This window comes from Pristiophorus japonicus, chromosome 5, assembly GCF_044704955.1.
Source record: "Pristiophorus japonicus isolate sPriJap1 chromosome 5, sPriJap1.hap1, whole genome shotgun sequence".
NCBI lineage: Eukaryota > Metazoa > Chordata > Chondrichthyes > Pristiophoridae > Pristiophorus > Pristiophorus japonicus.
The window spans coordinates 59,986,768-60,007,893 of NC_091981.1; the positions used below are offsets into that span (position 1 = coordinate 59,986,768).

The 21,126-nt window shown below is 45.5% G+C and overlaps 1 protein-coding gene across 3 annotated transcripts in view; it reads left to right on the plus strand.

Annotated features, from left to right (window-relative positions):
* The window catches only part of LOC139264359 (Y+L amino acid transporter 2), a 146,228-nt gene that overhangs the window by 14,760 nt on the left and 110,342 nt on the right, over nt 1-21,126 (plus strand). For all 3 annotated transcript variants that reach the window (XM_070880670.1, XM_070880671.1, XM_070880672.1), the window contains one exon: nt 13,029-13,545. In XM_070880670.1, the coding sequence (XP_070736771.1) occupies nt 13,104-13,545 (442 nt within the window). In that variant the 5' untranslated portion in view covers nt 13,029-13,103. The remainder of the gene's footprint in view (nt 1-13,028; nt 13,546-21,126) is intronic.

A 21,126-nucleotide genomic window follows, 5' to 3' on the forward strand; every position in this document is an offset into this window, starting at 1 on the left:
CCCGAGAGTGTTGTTACTTCTGACAACAACCCTGCTATCCCATCACCCAGCCCACCCATGGTGTCCAGGAGTGATTTGAGTAAGCTCAATGCTCTCCCCATTCATTGCCATGAGACGAACCATGTCTGTTGGAACCTGCATTTCAGGAGAGTGCTCTCGAGCTCTCTTTACCCTCCTCGCCCTGGGTGTGGCTCACTGCAACCTACTGGGACCTGCAACCTTGGACTGTGGAATACCATGAAATGTCCCGTCGGTCGTAGTAGTCCGGAAAGGGCTAGCCACATCCCTGTGCGGCATCATCTCCTCCAGATTCAGTGTCACAGTCTCAATATTGGGGTGTTCCTGCTCCCCCTGATCCTCCTGATCTTCCTGTGGAGGGTCTGCAGTAAAGACTTCATCCTGTTCAAACTCCTCCGCGAATGATTGTTCTTCTGTGGCAGGGGATTGTGCTTCTTCAGGAATGGGTGCTACTTCTGCAAAATATAACAGAGCAGACGATTGGTTAGCAGCAGGGAGGGGGCAGGATGGCATGTGTAGGCTCTCTCAGCACAGGCTCATTTGAAGGACCACAATGAAAGCACGTTGCACAAACCGAAGCATAGCTGATGGAGAGTACATCCCATAAACCGAAGCGTGGCGAGCCCATGCAGTACTTAACATTTAGCCAAGCCAGACACTGGAATTTGCAGGACTTACTGTTAGATCTCTTAATTTCCAATGAAATATGAACTCCGGTTGTAGTTTTAATGTAATTTTATTCTGGCAGCAACAACAAACTCTTGGCTTTAAGCCAGGCCTTTGTCCTTCTGAGACCACATGGCCAAAATGGCTGTACTTATACCTGGTTCAATTTACAGAAAAGAACTCGCGTTCTTTGACCTTATTGGCTCAATTGATAGTCTGTTCACCTTTTAATTGGCTCGCTATTCAAGGTCCTAAAATGTCAAGTTGATTGATGACTTAATGCAACATGCTGAGTTGCATGTAGCAGCTTTGACTTGGGGTCTGTGAATTTTCACAGCCTGTCTGAATGCAGCCTGTTTGAATTCTCTATCACTTACCCTCTCTGTAAGCTGTGCCCAGCTTGTGCACTGGTTGTTGACCTTCTCGAGCCAGCACCAATCACACCAGCGATCCTCGCTTCCAAGGGTGCCAGTGGGTGCACATTTGCCGAACCTCCTCCGGTCTGTGTTCGCTCTCTGTTGTGCGCCACCTTCCTCTGCAAAGATGAAAATAGGACTTTTTAACAGAAGGGGTCTGCTGTGGTGGCGCACACAGATGGTCACATTTACAATTGTTATTCCAGTGTATTTGGCCAAAATCCTGCCACTCTTTGCACTACCTGCCGGTCCTCTGGGTGGTCACCACTGCAGAGATATCATCGCCAGCTTTGTCCCAACGTTTGTTCATTTCTTTTGGCTTTAGTTTAACTGGACCTTTTGTTCTGAAGCTGTGGACCATCTTCTCTCAATGATAGAAACCAGGGCCTTTGTTTCATCTCGTAGAAAATTCCAGGTCTTTGTTCCATGATCCATATTGCAGCTCCGATTTTTCTAATCACAAGCTCCGAAAGTGCACGGGCACACCCCTCATGTGGAAAGCGGGAATTGTTTTTTGGTGCCATTCGGCCTGGGATAGCAGCGGCACTGGCAGGGGGCCCTTTGGCCCGGGATAGGAGTGGCACCGGCCGAGGCAGGGGGCCCTTTCGGCTTGGAATAGCAGCGGCATCAGCACCTGGGGGTGGGGGGGCCTTTCAGCCCGAGATAGCAGTCACACCGAGGCTCAACAATTGCTTATGTTTTGCTGCATCTTGTACGTTTTACTCAGTGCATCCCTAGTTACCCTGGCAAACTCAGTTTTTGGCGCAAACCTTAAGCTCCACCCACAGAGCTGAAGGACAATCTGCACCGTGCCAAATTCAAAATTTATTCCGGCGAAACTTGGAACTTTTTCTTTGGCGCAGTCGGTCACTAAAAAATCGGACGTACTTCTACAACTACGCCAAAAAAAGTCCATGTGGAATTTTGGGCCCATAGGTTATTGAGTCGTTGTGTAATGATTGCATAATGCTTGCAGGAGGAATGTATTGCATCAGGCTGCCTGCATTGGGAGCACTGAAAGTCAGGGGTCTGAGAAAGCTTCTTTGGCCCAAGGTTTTGTGGAAGGTTAGGCTTGGCAACAGTGGGAAAGGGGTTCTGCATACTGGTGGTCACGGTTGTGGTTGGTGACCCCAGTGATTGGTTGCTGTGCTGAGTGGATAATTTTGCTCAATGGGTCTCCAAGAATCGGTCCCAGACTGCCTGGTATTTTCACAGTTGCAGGTGGAGGACAAAAAAAAAAATCACTTATCCTGATAGTCAGATGTCTGACATGTTTCAGCCACACGTTTGTTGTGGGTGGGGCTGCATTCTGTCAGAGAAGGATAAAGCATCATCTTACAGCTAGTAACTTCATCTTGTGTTGCTGCTATCTCGGGCTGAAAGGCCCCCCCGCCCCAGGTGCTGATGCTGCCGCTATCCCATCCTTGTACTGGCCGGTGCCGCTCCTATCCCAGGCCAAATGGCCCCCTGCAGATGTTGCTGCTATCCCGGGCCAAAAGGCCCCCCACCCCAGGTGCCGTTCCTATCCCGGGCCGGAAAGGCTCCCGCCCCCTGCCCCCACAGATCCTTTCTTTTCAGGGTGCAGGCCTGATGAGCACTGAGCTGCGTTCTCTGGGATTGTGAGACCAGTTATCAAAGCAATCTCCCAAACTGCTGTTGCGCGCGCAATGTATGGTTTTTATATTGGCCTTTATGCATTTTACGAAAGTGTGAAGTTTCGGGTTGGGCTCCACACATTTTGCTACTCTCCTCCCTTAACCATGGGATCAAGTTATTTTTCCAGGAATCCTTCAAGCTTTCCATTCCATTCTTAATCATTGAGTTATAAAAAGGCACATAGTGGCGATGTTGGGGAGTGGTTCATGCTGAAATCTCCAAAGTATCGCAGGGTTCTGGAGTTCATGTTTCATCTGGAGATGGTGGTGTTGATCATGTTGGACAAGGTCACATTTGTTAGATAGCTGGTGGATGGCCATAATTGTCCCTCATAGAAAAGCTGGCGTAATGTGGTAACCCTTTTCTCATGCCAGGTTCTGCATCAAGCAGAGTTAAGTCCTTCTAGAACTTAATATTCTTCCATATTAGGGAGAAAGCAGATAGACCCATGAGATCTTGGAGGGGATCACAAACCTGATTCCAGGCTAAATTGTAGTGACAGTGCTACCTGCTCTCAGCTCTTATTGCCGGGAGTATAAATTGTCCTGACTTCCATTCCCAGCCATAGATTATGTTGACGGGTGAAGAGATCAGGCCAAAATCACTGGTCTGAGCTGCCCAATAGTAGTATCTGACATTTAGGAGACTGAGTCCTCCCTCTTATTTTAGGAGCTAGAGGCTTTTGAGGTGTATTTGTGGCCTATTCTCCACCCAAAGGAACTTGGAGATGTAACTGTCCAAGTTGTGGAATATTTGGGCAGCCTCCTTGACAGCAGCAGGTGAAGTAGGGAGAGGATGGTTATCCATATAGTGTTCATTTCAAGAATAATATCAGCAGAATTTTCCATTTGGTTAGGTCTATATATATGTCTGTGGGGGGATAGGGGGTGGAAGGGTTGGAAGAGATCCTTTGGTACAGGAGCTTTGGTATGATGTGTATGCCAAGGTAACTGAATATGCATAGGGATGGGATTCTGTCTGGGAACATCTTGGTTACGGAAAACATCCCTTTTTTAAAAATTGCAGTTAAGTTAGTAATGGAAAGTCGTCCAAATTCTTTGATTTGGACGTTCAGGAGAAAGATAGTTGGGTTGGTTACATAGCACTATCTTGTCAACATACAGGGATATTTGTTTACTGTCCCTTATTTTTCTTTTGGTGTCCTTGCCCCTCTACACTGCATGATCGTGTTGCTTGGTGACGTGGAGTGGGCCAAGGCTTATGTTCCAGGAGGGAGATCACAGACCTTCTCGTGGAGATTGAGAGAGATTGTGACTCATGAGATGTCAGGATGTCTGCCCTTTTCATACCAAAAAAAACTTTGTTTTGGGGACACCTTCACCTTCATCGGCAGAGGGTGTGGGAGGCTTGGGTCTGAAGAGTTTATCATGGCAGGTCAGGTGGAGGGGGGAGACACACCAGAGGCTGAATAGCGCTAGACCAGATTTCTCTTCAAAATGTATTTTATATTTTAAAAAAAACACAAGTCCCTTTCTGCTGAGCTGCTTGGTGTTGGGCCCTGGATGCTGGTGTCTCCCCCTGAAAATTCTCAGTTTCAAAGACCAACAAAAATCACGAGCATACAGGCTGTGATGTCAGTAGAAGTCTCTAGATTTACCTATTCTATATTGCTCACTATATCTTCTGCACTGCTATAAGATCATCCATAATCACTTGTAAATGCTGATAAACCCAAGTTTCTTCAGTCTTTCCTCATAACTCTGACCTTTGATGCTCGGGATCAGTGTTGTGGTGCATCTCTGCACTGCTTCCAGGGTTCCAGTGTCTTTGTTGTGTCCTGCTACAACTGTACAGGGTATTGGTCAGGCCACACCTGGAGTACTGCGTACAGTTTTGTTCTCCGTATTTAAGGAAGGATATACTTGCATTGGAGACTGTTCAGAGGTGGTTCACTAGGTTGATTCCGGAGATGAGGGCGTTGACTTATGAAGATAGGTTGAGTAGGTTGGGCACAGTGGAGTTCAAAGAATGAGAGGTGATTTTATTTAAACTTATAAGATAATGAGGGGGCTCGACAAGGCGGATGCAGAGAGGATATTTCCACTCATGGGGAAACAAAAACTAGGGGACATAGCCTTAGAATAAGGGGCCACCCATTTAAAACTGAGAGAAGAAATTTCTCCTCATAAGGGTTGTAAATCTATGGAATTCTCTGCCCCAGAGAGCTGTGGAGGCTGGGTCATTGAATATATTTAAGGCGGAGATAGACAGACGTTTGAGCAATAGGGTTATGGGGAGTGGGCAGGGAAGTGGAGCTGAGTCCGTGACCAGATCAGCCATGATCTTACTGAATGGTGGAGCAGGCTCGAAGGGCCAAATGGCCTATTCCTGATCCTATTTCTTATGTTCTTGTGTCTCAGTGACCAGAACTGGACACTGCATTCAAGGGGCCCAAGTTTTGGCCTCAGTTGCTCCTGATCTTTTGGAGCAACTGGTGTAGAACGGAGTATCTTAGAAATTCAAATTCTCGGCATTTAGTTTGCCCCAGTTCTAGTCAGTTAGAACAGTTTCACTTTGGAACAGAATTTTTTTTCCAAAAGGGGGCGTGTCCGGCCACTTACGCCTGTTTTCAAAGTTTCGGCAGTGAAAACTTACTCCAAACTAACTCAGAATGGAGTAAGTGAAGATTTTTGTACGCTCGAAAAAACCTTGTCTACACTTTAGAAAATCAGGTGTAAGTTACAAATCAGGCGTAGGGAATGGTGGTGGGGGGGGAGTTAAAGGGAAGTTTACAAACATTAAACACTTCAGTTTTACAAATAAAGAGCCATCATCAATAATAAATGATAAATACATCAATAAATCAACCAATAAATCAATCAAAAAAATTAATAAGAAATAATTTTAAAAAAATCAATAAATAAAACATTTTCTACTTACCGACTGCAGCACTGGGAGCCCTCCAACAGCATGCTGGGAGGGCCCCCCCCAGTGTGTCTCTGTCAGTGTCTCTATCTCTCTGTCTGTCAGTGTCTGTGTTTCTGACAGCGAGGGGAAGGGGAGGTGGGGGGAAGGGCAAGGGTGGGGGGAAGGGCAAGGGTGGGGAAAGAGAAGGGTGGAAAGGGAAAGGGAAGGGGGAAGGGGAGGGGAAAGGAGAGGGGGGGGTGAAAGGGGGGTGGAAGGAGAAGGGGTGGGGGGTGGGGGAGGAGAAGTGGGAGGGAGGCTGAATGGGCCGGGCCCAAGACTTCGGGCAGGGCCCGTCCCCAGTACCAGATTTACAGGTAGGTGGCGTCGGGTCGGGGGGGACGGAGGGAGTTCGGGTCCGGGGGGGGGGGCGCGGTCGGGAGCACGGGTCGGGTCGGGGGTGGGGGGGAAGGAGGGAGGTCGGGTCGGTTCGGGTGGGAGGGAGGGAGCGCGGGTCGGTTCGGGCCGGGGGTGGGGCAGAGGGAGGTCGGGTCGGTTTGTGTCGGGCGGGGGGAGGGGGGTCGGTTCATGTCGGGGGCGGGGGGAGGGAGGTCGGGTTCGTGTCGGGGGAGGGAGGTCAGGTTGGGTCGGGTCCGGGTGGGGGTGGGGGGGTCAGGAGCGCGGGTCGGGTCGGTGGGGGGGCGGGGGGAGGTCGGTTTGGGTCGGGGAGGTCGGGGAGGGAGGGAGAGGGAGGTCAGGTCGGGTGGGGGGGCAGTGCAGGTCGGGTCCAGTCCGGGGGGGTCCGGTCCGGTCCCGTCCGGGGGGGGGGAGCGGGAGTTGAGTCGGGTTGGGAGGAAGCAGGAGCTGGGCATGGGAGGCAGCCTTATCCACGCAGCCCCAGTGAGGCCATTCGGCCAGGGCTAGGGGCTGTGTGCTTCGGGCTCCTCCAACACAGTTTTGGGCGCCTGGAGCTACTGCACATGTGCGCCCACTGTAGCGCATGTGCAGAGGTCCCGGCACTGTTTTCAACACAGGGACCTAGCTCCGCCCCCCACAGCTCGTGCCGCGCCCGGCTCCAGAGGACCAGCAGAGAGCCGGAGAATCTGTAAGTTTTTTTTTAGGCGCACTTTGTGGCGCGAAAAACGGGCGTCCAAGTCGGGGCTGTGCCGTTCTAGGCGCGGCCCGAAACTTGGGCCCAAGGTGTTGTCTGACCACAACACTATGCAGTTTATGTATCACTTCGTCCTACTTATACTCTACTGTTTGGCTACAAGATAAAGATATTTTCTAATCAAGAGAGGAAGATTGGAGTAAGAAGTTTCAAACTGAAGTCTAGACGAATAGAAGTACAGGTTAAACATCCCTTATCCAGAACCAACCCTCGTCCAGAACCATTCCCATCCACGAGTGGCACATGCGCAGAACTCCGACATGAAAAAATTGAAGTCCTTCCTCGCTGCCGACTACCGCAATTGCTGGCCTGACCCGCGATCCATGCCCCCCCAACCACCATGATCCCAGCCCCAAGCCAGCCAGACCCGACCCGATATTTCCCCTGCTCAGTACCTGTACCGTCCAATTTAATGTGACCACCCCTTGTCTGGAAAAATCCCTTAACCAAAACAGGCCAGGTCCAAAGGGTTTCAGATAAGGGAGGTTCAACTTGTAGCCCCTTTGCTCAAATTCAGCTGAGTTACTGGGCAATTCTGGACTGCTAATGGACGAGGGAAAATAATGTTAAGTGAATAAGGTTGGCGTTGTAAAAGATCAGGGTGGATTTGAACTTCACTGCTTCTCCTAGGCTCTATAAACTTGACACTTGTAAATGCTAGAATATCAAAGCAGGAGACTTGAAAGGATCCATGAAACCAAATATTGCCATTCTGAGTAGAAGATTAAGGTACAGGGTTTGCTGTCTGCCTTGTTTTTATAGGTGTACTTTGTATCGACTCAATGCAGAAGATTGTGGGTTCAAGCTGTACTTCAGGGCTTCATCAATGCAGACAATGCAGTGCAGTACTAAGGGATTATTGCACTTTTGGGGATGCCATGTTTCAGATGAGCCATTAAACCGAGACCCTATCCGCCATTCAAATGGATGTTAAAGATCCTTTGGACCTATTTGAAAAAGAACTGCAAATTGTCCCCGTGTCCCAACTCAGCAGCACCAAAAATAAACTGGTCATTCATCCTATTTGTGCAATAGTTGCCTTCATTATATGTGAAATGTTTTGGGATGTTGTGTTGCAATGTGATAAAGCACTATATTAATGCTACTTCCCTGCTTCTAAAACTCCAGAAGCAGAGACTGGGAGAAATGAATAAAAGTAGGAAACGCTTAAGGAACCCATTGTGTTTTTGGCTGCAGAAGTCCAATGTAACATCGGAGTATTTTATACCCTTGATAAGAGAAAAAGTATCTGGACTGATTTTAGAAGAATATAAAAGGATCAGTTCATGGTTGTAGGTATATATTTATTGTATTATTGAGACAGGCACAATCTCTGAAATATTTTGAGGCAGCTTAACTGTACAGGCAGTTTAATAATCAGTCAGGTAACCATGGCAGTAGAAATTAGATAAATTTATTTAATGTGCAACATGCTAGGGCGAATTTCTGCTTGCACTTTCAGCTTAAATCTAATAACAGCATGACTACAGTGTTGCCTCAGAATTGAGATATGATTGATGACCTGATTACTATCCCGCGAAGAAGTACAACTGGCAAGGGTCTAATTGTTATAAATCTAAGATTAAATTCTAGCTAATAAGAGGTCATGGCTGAAGTGAATGCAGTTAAGAATAACATTAGTATTAATTGACTGTATTGATGACCAGGGTTTTCTGTGCTATAATTTGGGAACTGCACTGAACAAATATATACTGACAGGTTTGGGGAACTCATGCTTTCTGTTCCATAGTGACAGTTAATTTTGCTTCCTATGGCTGCCATCCAAAAATCTTTTACAAATGGGTGATTATTGTAAGACTTTAATATATAGCCAGAAATGAGGTGCACACTTCAGGGTTCCAGGTACACGGATTCCTCATAAGGTCTGTAACGCTTTCAGAAATGCCACTGCTGTGGACTAGTTCAAGGGAAGTTAACCTAAAACTGAAGAGTATAATAGACTAATCTTGACTCTAATTTAAGTTACCAAACTGCTGGGTTATTAAGGTGGCTTTATTCAGATTATTGGACAGTTCAATTTTGTTCAAAGGAAAGGTGACCAAGACTGATCAGTAGACTTGATTCGGGGGATTCTGGAAATGGCCTTCTCATCCTGCGCGCACATCTCTCATTATATCGAGCTGTTAATTAAAACAAAAATGTGTTCATAGAAGAAAGGAAATGGCGAGTAATTGCTTTGGCAGCTCTACAGTAACCTACTCCTGAGACTGTTTGCCACATCTCTCTTTTCTTCAGTGTGGGAGTGCAGCAGGAACTGCTTTTAAGATGCTGAAGCTAGCTGTGTGTGTGGTGTGTGTGCCCTTCAGCAACAATTTGGCTTTCAGTATGGTCACATGTTTAACATCGATTAAATTGCTCCACTCAGTGTTTCCTTTTTAACAAAAGGCAAAACTTTTTAATATACTTGTGTCAATCTTCTCACCATAATGTCAACACCGAATTATGAAATGTACCAGGCAAGTTAGCCATTAGCTTTGGAGTGGGAGTAGTGCAATGATACTGGGGCTAAAAGGGTTAAATTTTGAGGATAGGTTGCATAGACCAGGTTTGTATTTCATTGAATACAGAAGATTAAGGGATGATCTAATTGAGGTGTTGTAAGATGAGCAAAGGATTTCATAGGGCAGATAGAGAGAAACTCTTTCCTCTGGTGGGGCAGTGCAGAACAAGGAGGCATAACCGTAAAATGAGAATAAGGCCATTCAGGAAACACTTCTTCTCACACAGGGTAGTGGAATTCAGGAACTCTTTCCCCGTCTCCAAAAAAGCTGTTGAGGTTAGGTCAATTGAAAATTTAAAAAGTGTTATTGATAGATTTTTGTTAGATAGGAGTAATAAGGTTTACGAACCCAAGGCGGGTAGAAAGGGTTAAGATATGGATCAACTATGATCTGATTGAATGGCGGAACATTTTCGAGGGAATGAATGACCTATGCCTATTCCTGTGTACCTATGACATTGGCATTGAACAGGTTGGGTGTTTCATTAGGTTGTGATAAAGGACTATGTGCATTACAGCATTTTTATTATGGTATTCATTTGAATCTCAATCGCATTTCCCTCTGATTCCACTGCCCTGTTATCCTCTCTAAACCTCTCTCTCCTTGTAAACTCCTGTCCATATTCATGGCCTCTATTTACATGGTCTTGATCACAGGCATGGCCATCTCTGACCACTTTCTTGTATCCCTTACTACTCACTTTCCCTTACCCCCTCTTCAAAACCCATTACCTTCTGTGTCCTCACCTGGAAATCTTTCTTCCCAAGTTAGTTACAACTGCATGAACAATTTGCCATCTGCCTAATTTTTGGCTCTACATCTCCATGATACTTCTGCAGCCATCAATCTACTCGAACACTTGATTTTTTCCCTCCTTGATATCCTTGTCCCCAGTAAAATCCTTACTCTCTCTCATCTTGGTTGTTAACTCTGATATGGTCGCCCTGTTTGCTCCCTTAAGTCCAACGGTCGTAGGCTTGAGCGTACTTGGTGCACAACTGCTTAAGCCGTCCAATCCAAAGCTGGACCACATCAAATGCTAACGGGCCTTGTTGTCCTCTGCCAGAAGTGCCCACTACTCCAGGATCATCCTGGAGGACAAAGAACATTCAGTTTCTTTTCTCCATTACCAACCATCTCCTTAAAGCCCTCTTCCCTGCCCCCTCCACCCTAACCCCCATCAACAAGTGTGAGGAGTTCATGGACTTGTTTGTTACCAAGATTGAGTCTGTTTAGCTGCCTCTGCTACTTCTACCATTGAACCCATATCTGTCTCTAGTTTCTCTCTTATGCCCTCTCTAAGCTCCATGAGATCTACCTCCTGCACCACCTCATTCCCACTAAACTATTGGTCACCCAGCTTCATTTCCTAGCCCCTGTGCTAACTGCATTGCAAATGGTTTCCTCTCCTCAGATGCTGTACCTCTCCCTTTCAAAACTGTCATCAAAACCCCCTCAACAAACCCACCCTTGACCAATGTTCCCTCTAATTTTTTTGGGGGGGCTGTGCAGGCCATTCAAAATTCTGCACCTGTGCGGTTTTTCTATTTAAAAGCTGACTCACAGGCTGCGCGGGACCTGCCGATGTTGTGGCTGCGCAGTTTGAAGGGAATGTTGCTCTTGACCCTCTGTTTTTGCAAACTACCATTCCACCTCCAACCTCCCTTTTCTTTTCAGTCTTTGAACCATTGTTGCATTTCAAATCTGTGCCCATCGTTCCACAATTCCAATGTTTGAATCTTTCCAATCAGCTTTTCACTCCTGCCACAGCACTGAAATGTAACTAACAATAACATGCTATCCCATCTTTTCCTTCTTGACATCTGTCATGGATCTCACACTATTGTATATAACTATCTTACCATGCTATACATGACTGTAACTAGATATGACCTGTAACCACAAGCATACTTTACCACCAGGGGTGCACTTGCAGGAGACACTGCATACCTGTCCTACACAGGTATATAAAGGCAGGTCTCAGGCAAGTGTGGCACTCGAGAGCTGTGAAATAAAGCTGCAGGTCCAGAGTGACTTGACTTCAGCATGTGCCTCGTGTAAGTCTGTACTGCAGGGTCAGGACTTTACAACATCTATGCAGCATTTGATATAGTTGACCACAGCATCCTCTTTCAGTTCCTCTCCTCTGTTGATCAGCTCAGTGGGATTGCCCTCGTTTAGTTCCACTCTTACCTAGCTAATTGTAGCCAGAGCATCTCCATCAATGGCTTCTCCTCTAGCCCCTGCAATGTTATCTCGGAGTCCCACAAAGATCTATCTTTGATCCTGGTGGTACATATATATTTTTTCTTTTATAACTTTAATTGTTTATAGGGTAATATGAGAGAGTTTGAACTAACTAGTATTAGATTGCTAACTGTGTTCCCACAACACCATCAACTGAGAATGGAAACAGAAAATACTGGAAACACTCAGTACATTGGGCAGCATCTGTCGAGAGAGAAACAAGGTTAACATTTCAGGTCGATGACTTTTCACCAGAACTCGGAAGCTTTTAAGCAAATACAGAGTCAGAGAAAAGCGGACGGGGGGGGGGGGGTCGGGGGGCAGCGGCAGGAAAAGAACAAAAGGGAGGGGTCTGTGATGGGATGACTGGCATGAGTGATTAAATGACAAAAGCTGATAGTGCAAGGCAAAAGGAGGTGATAATGAGACAAGTATAGAAACAAAAGATGGAGGAGGTGTAAATGGTTACAGCAGAATAGCAGAGCAGGTGAGAAGCATGAAAAATCTGGCAAAGAAGGCTTCCACGGCCCAGGAATGTGATGGACGAAAGGCAGGTAGACGCCAGGGGTCCGGATTACCTTGCCGAAAGGGGACCCCCAACCCAAGTATCAGCCCACACCTCCACTTCCAGTGGCTCTGGTGCAACCATCCTACATTACCAGCACTTGCTGTTGGAATGGGGTCAGGCTGTTTGCAAGGAAGAAGAGCAGGTTATTTAATGTGATGATCAGTCCAATAAAGAGTAGATGATTCATTGTCGACATCCTTTAGCAGTTCCTGCATATACTTGCGATCTGGATTAGGTGTAAACTCCTGAGCTTCGAATGGTGTCTTGGTGAATGTGTTGCTTTGTGTCTTTTGAAACCAGCTGTATTGACAATTGGTTTGAAATCCAATTAATGGTTGGGTAGTTTTTTAGCTACTTGTTTGACCAGTGTATCCACGTCACTGGAACAAGATGAAACTCCATAGGGCTTGGTGCTGATGTCCATCCAAGCTTAGTTAAAGTATTCTGAAAGGAAAGGGACCCTATAGGAAATCTGAAATGGTTTATTTTGCACACAAGATATTAAAATTGATTAGCATGAGTATTTTTACCCTGATTGTTATGGCCTGTCAGTGTGGTGTTTTTTTCTTTGGCTATTGGCGAGATCTAGATTGGGTATTGTACAACCTATGTTTATTCCGGTACTGGTGAAAGTGTGGATTGTCAGCCCTGAGACACTGTATCCCATTCACTACCCACATAAGGTCAAGTTTTGATTCAAAAGAGGTTATGGGCCTGCCTGTGGAACTTTATTTTTGAGGTGGACGTGAATAAAGCCCTAGAGCATAAGAGGCCTGGCTGGGGCGGAAGGAATTGTGAATCTTGTTGCACACTTATCAGTATCCTCAGAGCCTTGTTTAATTTAGAAATGTATGTGTTTCTTAATCTAATAATTGTTCTTTTAACACATTTTTCTACAGATTCCCAAGGCGTGTCTTCAATTCAAATATAGTCTGATATTTTAGGATTGAGTTGGTCCATTATATTGTGACAACATGAAGGTTGACTCTAAGGAACCCACTGATTCCCTGAGACTCAAGAAGGATATCACCTTGCTGCACGGAGTTTGCCTGATTGTCGGAAATATGATTGGATCAGGCATTTTTGTTTCTCCCAAAGGAGTTTTGATATACAGTGGTTCCTATGGCCTTTCATTGATTATCTGGGCAGTGGGTGGAATATTCTCTGTGTTTGGCGCACTATGCTATGCAGAACTTGGAACAACTATAAAGAAATCTGGGGCAAGCTATGCTTACATACTGGAGTCGTTTGGAGGTTTTCTGGCATTTCTGCGCCTCTGGACATCTCTGCTGATTGTTGAACCTGCATGCCAAGCTGTCATCGCTATCACATTTGCCAATTACCTGGTTCAGCCATTCTTTCCTTCCTGCGATCCACCTTATTCTGCTGTGCGATTGATGGCTGCCTTTTGTATAGGTAAGGAGCAAATACTAAATCAAGTATGTTATTGTGAAGCTGAATTCAATAAATATGGTAACTTTTGGGGCTGGCATCAGTAAAAAATGACTATGAAACTCATTGAATTGCCACAAAAATATAACTAATTTACTCGCGTCCTTCAGGGAGGGGAACCTGCCTCCCCAGCCCTGTCTGGGCTACATGGGATTGCAGTTCCATGTATAAATGCTGACTTTTAATGCCGTCGGAAGCGACCTTGTAAAAATAATTGTTACCAGAATAACGAGGGCTGGTTAAAAATGCGGCCGAGCCAACATCGCCCATATCCTGAAAACAATTTTTTTAAACTATCATTTTCTGTAAATAAATATGGACTTGTCACTAAATGATATATTGTAAAATAACAGGAACTTGCATTAGATCAGAAAATCAAATTACTTCTCCCAGGGATTTTTATAGGATGTAAGGATCAAACATTGAGGGTAAGAAATTTATAGATGAACAGTATTTCAATGTAGGAGTTCTTTTTTAAAAAAAAATGTTGTAGTAAAGCCTCAAGAACATTGTCCTATTGTCAAATAATAATCCATTATTTTGTGTTGTATGTGCTTTTACTGGTGGTGTACATTTAAATAGTGTAGATATAAAGCCGGATTCTAAAAACATTTTTGAAAGAGTATTCTCAGAGTTAAAGGGCAATTTCTGTGCTGCTAATCTCAGAGGGAGTGTTTGTTAGATAGAGAGATACAACATTGTTGCCGTGATTCTCCATGTGAACCTGGCTGGGATTGTAGAATCACTCCTCCAGGGTATGGTATTCACATTGGCCAGTCATAGAATCATAGAGTGATGCAGCATGGAAGAAGGCCATTTGGCCCATTGTGTCATGCCAACTCTTTGAAAGATCTATACAATTAGTCCCACTCCCCTGTTCTTTTCCCCGTAGCCCAGCAAATCTTTCCTTTTTAACTATTTATCCAATTCTCTTTTGAAAGTTACTATTGAATTGCTTCCACCATGCTTTCAGGCAATGCATTGCAAATCATTTCCTCACAGCGTAAACATTATTTTTCCTCATGTCGCCTCTGGTTCTTTGGCCAATTATCCTAAATTGATATCCTCTGTTTAGTGACCCTTCTGCCATTGGAAACCGTTTCTCCTTAGTTACTCTATCAAAACCCTTCAAGAATTTGAACACCTCTATCAAATCTCCCCTTAATTTTCTTTGCTCTAAGGAGAACAACCCCAGTTTCTCTCGTCTCCTCGATGTAACTGAAGTATTTCATCCATGATAATAATCTAGTGAATCTCCTCTACACTCCAAGACCTTGACATTCTTCCTAAAGTATGGTGCCCAGAATTGATTACAGTACTTCAGCTGGGGTGGAGCCAGTGTGTTATAAAGGTTTACTATAATTTTCTTGCTTTTGTACACTCTTCCTCTGTTTATAAAATCAGGGTCCTGTATGCCTTTTTAACAGCCTTCTTGACTTGTCATGTCACCTTCAAAGACTTATGTACATACACCCCCAGGGTTCTGTATTCTTGTACCCCCTTTAAAATTGTACCATTTATTTTAAATTACCTCCTCATTCTTGCTACCAAAATGAATCACTTGCTACTTCACTGCATTAAATTCCATCTGCCATGTGCCTGTCCATTTCACCAGGCTGCCTATGTTCTCCTGAAGACTGTTGTTATCCTCCTAATTTTTCACTATATTTCCAAGTTTTGTGTCATCTGCAAACTTTGAAATTATGTCCTGTATACTGAAGTACGGGTCATTATTATACAGGTTGAGCGTCCGAAATCCGGAAACCTCGGCCGAGGCTGTTCCAGATTCCGGGTATTTCCGGATTTTGGAATGTCTTTGCTTGAGTCGAGGTAGGTGGGGTCGGGCAGCCGAGGTAAGGGGGTGAGGTCGGCCCACCGAGGTATATGGGAGGTGGGGTGGGGAGAGAAAGCGGCCAGGCCAGGCTGCCGTGGTAAGGGGGTGTGGGGAGGGGAGGCAAGATCAGGCCACCGAGTGCCGGGGTGAAGTCTGGGCATGCTAAGTCGTGGCAAGGTCGGGCCGGGGCGAGGTCGGGGCGAGGTCGGGGCGAGGTCGGACCGCCAAGGGGCGGACTAATTTGAGGCGAGGTCGGGCCGGGGCGAGGTTGGGTCGCCAAGGGGCGGGCGGATTTGCGGCGAGGTCGGGCCGGGGCGAGGTCAAGCCGCCAAGGCGGGGGAGTCTGGATTTCAGAACATTCCGAATTTTGGAACTCCGGATTTCGGACACTCAACTTGTATATCAAAAAGAGCAGTGGTCCGGCGCCACCACTACACACTTCCCTCCAGTCTGAAAAACAACCATTCACCACTACTCTGTTTTCTGCCCCTTAGCTAATTTTGTATCAAATCAGTCATTGCCCCTTTAATCCAATGGGCTTGAATTTTGCTATCCAGTCTATTATTCAAACGTCATTTAAAAGTCCATATACACAACATCAACCGCACTACCCTCGTCCACCCTCTCCGTTACTTCATCAAATAACTCAATCAAGTTAGTCAAGCATGGTTTGCCTTTAACATATCCGTCCTGACTTTAATTTATTAACCCATTTTTCCAAGTGCCAATTAATTATTGTCCCTAAAAGTTTCCCCACCACAGACTTTAGGCTGATTGGCCTGTGGTTGTTGGGTTTATCCCGCTCCCGTATTTGAACAGGAGTGTAACATTTGCAGACTTCCAGTCTTCTGGCACCACTCCCTCATCTAAGGAGGATTGGTAGATTGTGGTCAGAGCCACCGCAATTTCCACCTTTACTTCCCTTAGCAATGTATGATGCATCCAATCTGGGCGGGCTGACTTTTCTACTTTGAGAACTGCCAACCTTTTCGGTACCTTCTCTATTTATTTTTACCCGATACAGTTTCTCTACTACCTCCTCCTTTACTGTGACATTGGCAGCATGGTCTTCTTTAGTGACGACAGATGCAAAGTACTCATTTAGTACCTCAGCCATGTCCTCTGCCTCCACAAAAGATCTCCTTTTTGGTCAGCCCAACATTCCTTTGATTACCCTTTTACTATTTATACATTTATAAAAGACTTTTGTTTTCCTTTTTATTTTACCTGCTCATCTATTCTCGTACACTCTTTTTGCCCCTCTTATTTCCTTTTTCACTTCTCCCATGTACTTTTTGTATTTGGCTTAGTTCACCATTGAATTCTGAACCTGATATTTATCATAAGCTTCCTTTTCGGTTTCATGTTAACCTCTTTTTATCTTTAGTCCTCCAGGGAGCTCTAGCTTTGGAAGCCCTTCCTTTTCCCCTCGTGAGAATATGCTTAGTCTGTACCCGAACCATCTCCTCTGTGAAGGCCTCCCATTGCTCATTTACTGTTTGACCTGCCAATCTTTGATTCCAATCCACCTGGGCCAGATTCTCTTTCAGCTCACTGAAATTAGCCCTCCTCCAGTTGAGTATTTTCAAATTTGATTTTTCCTTGTCTTTTTCCATAACTACTCTAAACCTAATGACATTGTGATCATATTTTCCCAAATACTCTTCCACTGCAACATACTCCACTTGCCCCACTTCATTCACCAGAACTAGACCCAGAACTGATTATTTCCTCATTAGACTGGAAATATACCGATGATATAAATTCTGTAGTAGAGATTTCAGGAATTCCCCCTCTCTGCCTGTTACACTGTTACTGTCTCAGCCTACATTAGGATAATTATGAAGTCCCCCATTATCACTACTCTAAAGTTCTTGCATCTTTCTGCAGTTTGCCTCCAAATTTGCTCCTCTCCTTCCCACTATTTGGTGGCCTACATTATACACCCAGCAGTGTAATAGCTTCTCTATTGTTCCTTAATTCTTCCAAATAGATTCTGTCTTTGACCCCTCAAGTACATCATCCCTTTGCAGTGCTATAACAGTATCTTTGATCAATATTGCCACCTGGTCTCCTTTTTTCCCTGCTCTCTCTTTCCTTAATTCATAGTAGCCAGGAATATTAAGTGCCCATTCGTCCCCTTGTTCAAGCTACTGTATCACAATCCCACTAGGTTACTCATGCCTGCAGCTCACCAACCTTCTTTACCATTCTCTCTGCATTTACGCACACGCACTGTAAACCCATTTTAGTCTCCCTCGCATTTTTCCTCTTGTTTCTGAACTACTCTTTATTCTAATGCTTTGTCTCTTCTAATCCTTTGTGCAGCTTGTATCTCCTCTCGAATGCTTCATCCTGGTGCCCGTCCCTCTGCCAAATTGGCAGTAATAATCTTGTCAATGGTTCACGCCATCAACAGCAAAACTATGCACTGAGTGGGTCATTTACCTTTTATGTACTGCAACAGAAATCTTAAATGGTGAAGGAAAGTTATAGGGCTAGAATTTCCTATCAGCCCGCCAGTGCCCGATTGACGCCCAAAAAAACACTAAGGCTGGGAAGATTATCGCCGTCGAAAACTTACTGAAATTTTTTTTTAAAATCTGCCCAGCGAAAAATATGGGCCTTGCACCCCCAATCTGGGCGGAAAAATGCAATTTCGGCTGGATTGTGTGGTGCCTAAAGAAAATGGGCGAAAAATTTAAAAATCTGTTTTTTAAAAAAAAAAATTGCACCAAGGCTGTGGGTTGGGTCTAACACCAAAAAAAGAATAAAAATAATTTTTCAAAAAACCTAACTAAAAAATCTTAAAAACTTTCCCAAGACACTTAAATTAAATCACTCCAACAGATTTTGAAAATAAATAGTGAAAAAAACAATAATTTACCTTTTTTCTTGCAGACCTACTTATCTACTGCCCAGCCCCGATGATTCTCGTGGACGGTTAAAACATTTTTTTAATATACTTACCTATGGGTCCCCGCTCAGCCAAAGATCGCGCCAGGACGATCTGTGGACGATGCACGCTGGCGGTCCGCTCCCCAGTGGTACTTCGAAATCGCTGGCGTGCCTCAACTGGAGAGTTTTTCGCTGACCCGGTTCTCGCCCAAAACGGCCAATACCGCTGAGAAACCGGGCAGTGAAACACTGGAAATTCTACCCCTTAATTTTTTTGAAATGCTGCTGTTCAAAAAGAGGCATGTACATTGTCGGTATTGAAATAACAAGCTACATGCAGTTAACATTTTGTCAACTGCGCTGAAAATCTTATACTTCAGTGATTTAAAATTCTGTTCTATTTCTTTCCACTCAATCACATTGTTCTTCGCTCCTCCTTTCTCCAGCTCTTCACTCGACAGGAGTTGACAATACCAACTCCCAGCATCCTCCTCCCTCAGGCTGAACCCATGGTGCAGCTTGGCCCTGAGCTTATCTTCAGACCCCATATCTGAGCCATCACCAAGTCCACTTGCATCCAGCTTCGCAACATTCCCTGTCTCTGCCCTTACCTCACCCTTACTGCCATTGAAACTCTTTTTGTGCTTCATTTCAGTGTTTTCTTTGAATGCTTCTGAATTCTACATAGACTCCCCTGTCCTGTACTAAGTCCTGCCCATCATCCCTTTTGTTGCCAACCTTGATATGTTCCTTGTTCCCCAGCACATTAGATTCAAAATCATTGTTCTTGTTTCCGAATCCCTCCGTACTGTTATTTCACCCTATGTCAAATGCATGTTCCGGTCCTTGACTTTTTGCCATCTGCCTCTAGCTTCCTGTGCATTCCCCTAAACCTTTATCAAAGGGACCCCTGCAACGGTCTGTTTCTACCTTGGCCCAGAGGGAACCTTAAACTTTTTAATCGACTTTTAATTCTTTAAAAAAAAAAACTTTTAATCAATCTTAACTTTTAAACAATTGGGGAAACTTTTAAAACCTATTATTGATCTGCATCTTAGACTTTTTAACAACTTAGAAACTTTTTAAACAAATTAGGAATTTTCATCAACTTTTAACTTTTAAAATAACTTTGGAAGTGATCTTCCTAATGCCTGCCCCCCCCTCCCCCCAACCTAGCCTCAGGCTGTATACCATCAATGGTGCTACTCGGCGCCGAGCTTGCGGCCAACACTTTGCCGTAGGTAATTAGGCTTATCGAGCTGTGCCTAGTCTCCAGTTGTCTTGGACCCCCTTGCCACTGGACCAAGACCTTGCTCAGCTAAGCCCTTGTGTTTGCCGATGTGCAGCGGCCACCCCACGTTTAAAGAACTCACGCACAGGCATCTTCCACTTCGTCAGTATGAAGTTCGGGACCTGGAAGGTCAGGACCCTCATGGAATGCTGCACCGCCATAGTTGCCCGGGAACTCGGACTTTTTGACATTGACATCGCCGCCCTAAGCGAGACCCGGTGGGCAGGGGAAGACCAGTTGAAGGAACATGGTGGAGGTTTCTCTTCTGGAAAGGGAAACCAGAAGCAGAACGCTGCCTTCATGGAGTCAGATTTGCCGTCAAGAATGAGCTGGTCGACCACCTCAAAGACGACCCCTATGGGGTTAACGAACGCCTCATGACTCTTTGTCTTACCCTATCCCGGAACCAATACGCCAGTCATCAGTGTGTATGCCCCTACACTCAATGCAACGGGTGAGGCTAAAGGTTTTTATTCCAACCTCGTCATCCTTGTCCCGCGTTCCCACGGGCGACAAATTGATCCTCCTGGGTGACTTTAATGCCAGGGTCGGCAAAGACACAGCCCTCTGGGGAGGCATGATTGGCAGAGAAGGGGGTAGAGAAATATAACTCCAGTGGTATCCTACTCCTGACAAAATGTCTACAACATGAACTCCTCATCACCAATACCCTGTTCTGCCAGAGGGCCAAATACAAGGCATCGTGGCAACACCCTCGCTCCAAACACTAGCACCTGCTTGACTATGTCATCGTCTAAGCCAAGGATCGCAAGGATGTGCGCATCACCCGCACCATGACAGGAACTGATGACTGCTGGAAGGACTGATCCATCATCAACATTAACATTACTCCAAAACAGAGGGGGCAGCAGAAGCAGTTCCGCAAAAAAGTTAATGCCGGGGCACTTAGAGACCCAGCTAAGAGAGCCCTATACAGCCAGCGCCTCACAGCCAATCTGGCGTGCCTTGATGACCCTGAGATGCTGAATGCCCACAGCACTTCGTCTGCCCTCCAGGCCTCTATAACCAGTGCCTTTGAAGAGACATTTGGTCACTCAACCAGAAAACACCAGGAATGGTTTAATGAAAATGATCAGGAGATCGAAGGACTAATAGATCACAAGCACAAAGCATTTCTGAGCCTCAAGCAACAACCCAACTTGGGAGCTGCAAAACAGCATTAAAGATGGCTCAAGGCTCAGGTCCAACAAAAAACCCAGGACCTAAAGAACAGGTGGTGGATGGAGAAAGCACAGGAGATACAACAACTGGCTGACAGCCACAATATGCGAGGATTCTTCACTGCAGTCAAGGCCACCTACGGTCCAAACTCCCAAGGCCCCACCCCACTCCTGGCCAAGACCGGGGAAACACTCATCAAGGACACCGAGGCTGTCAGGGCCCGCTGGAAGGAGCACTTTGAAGATCTCCTCAATCGGGACTCTGCCTTTGAATCGAGTGTTCTCAACTCCATCCCGCAGCATGCGACCCGCCACCAACTCCATGAAACTCCAATGTTGCA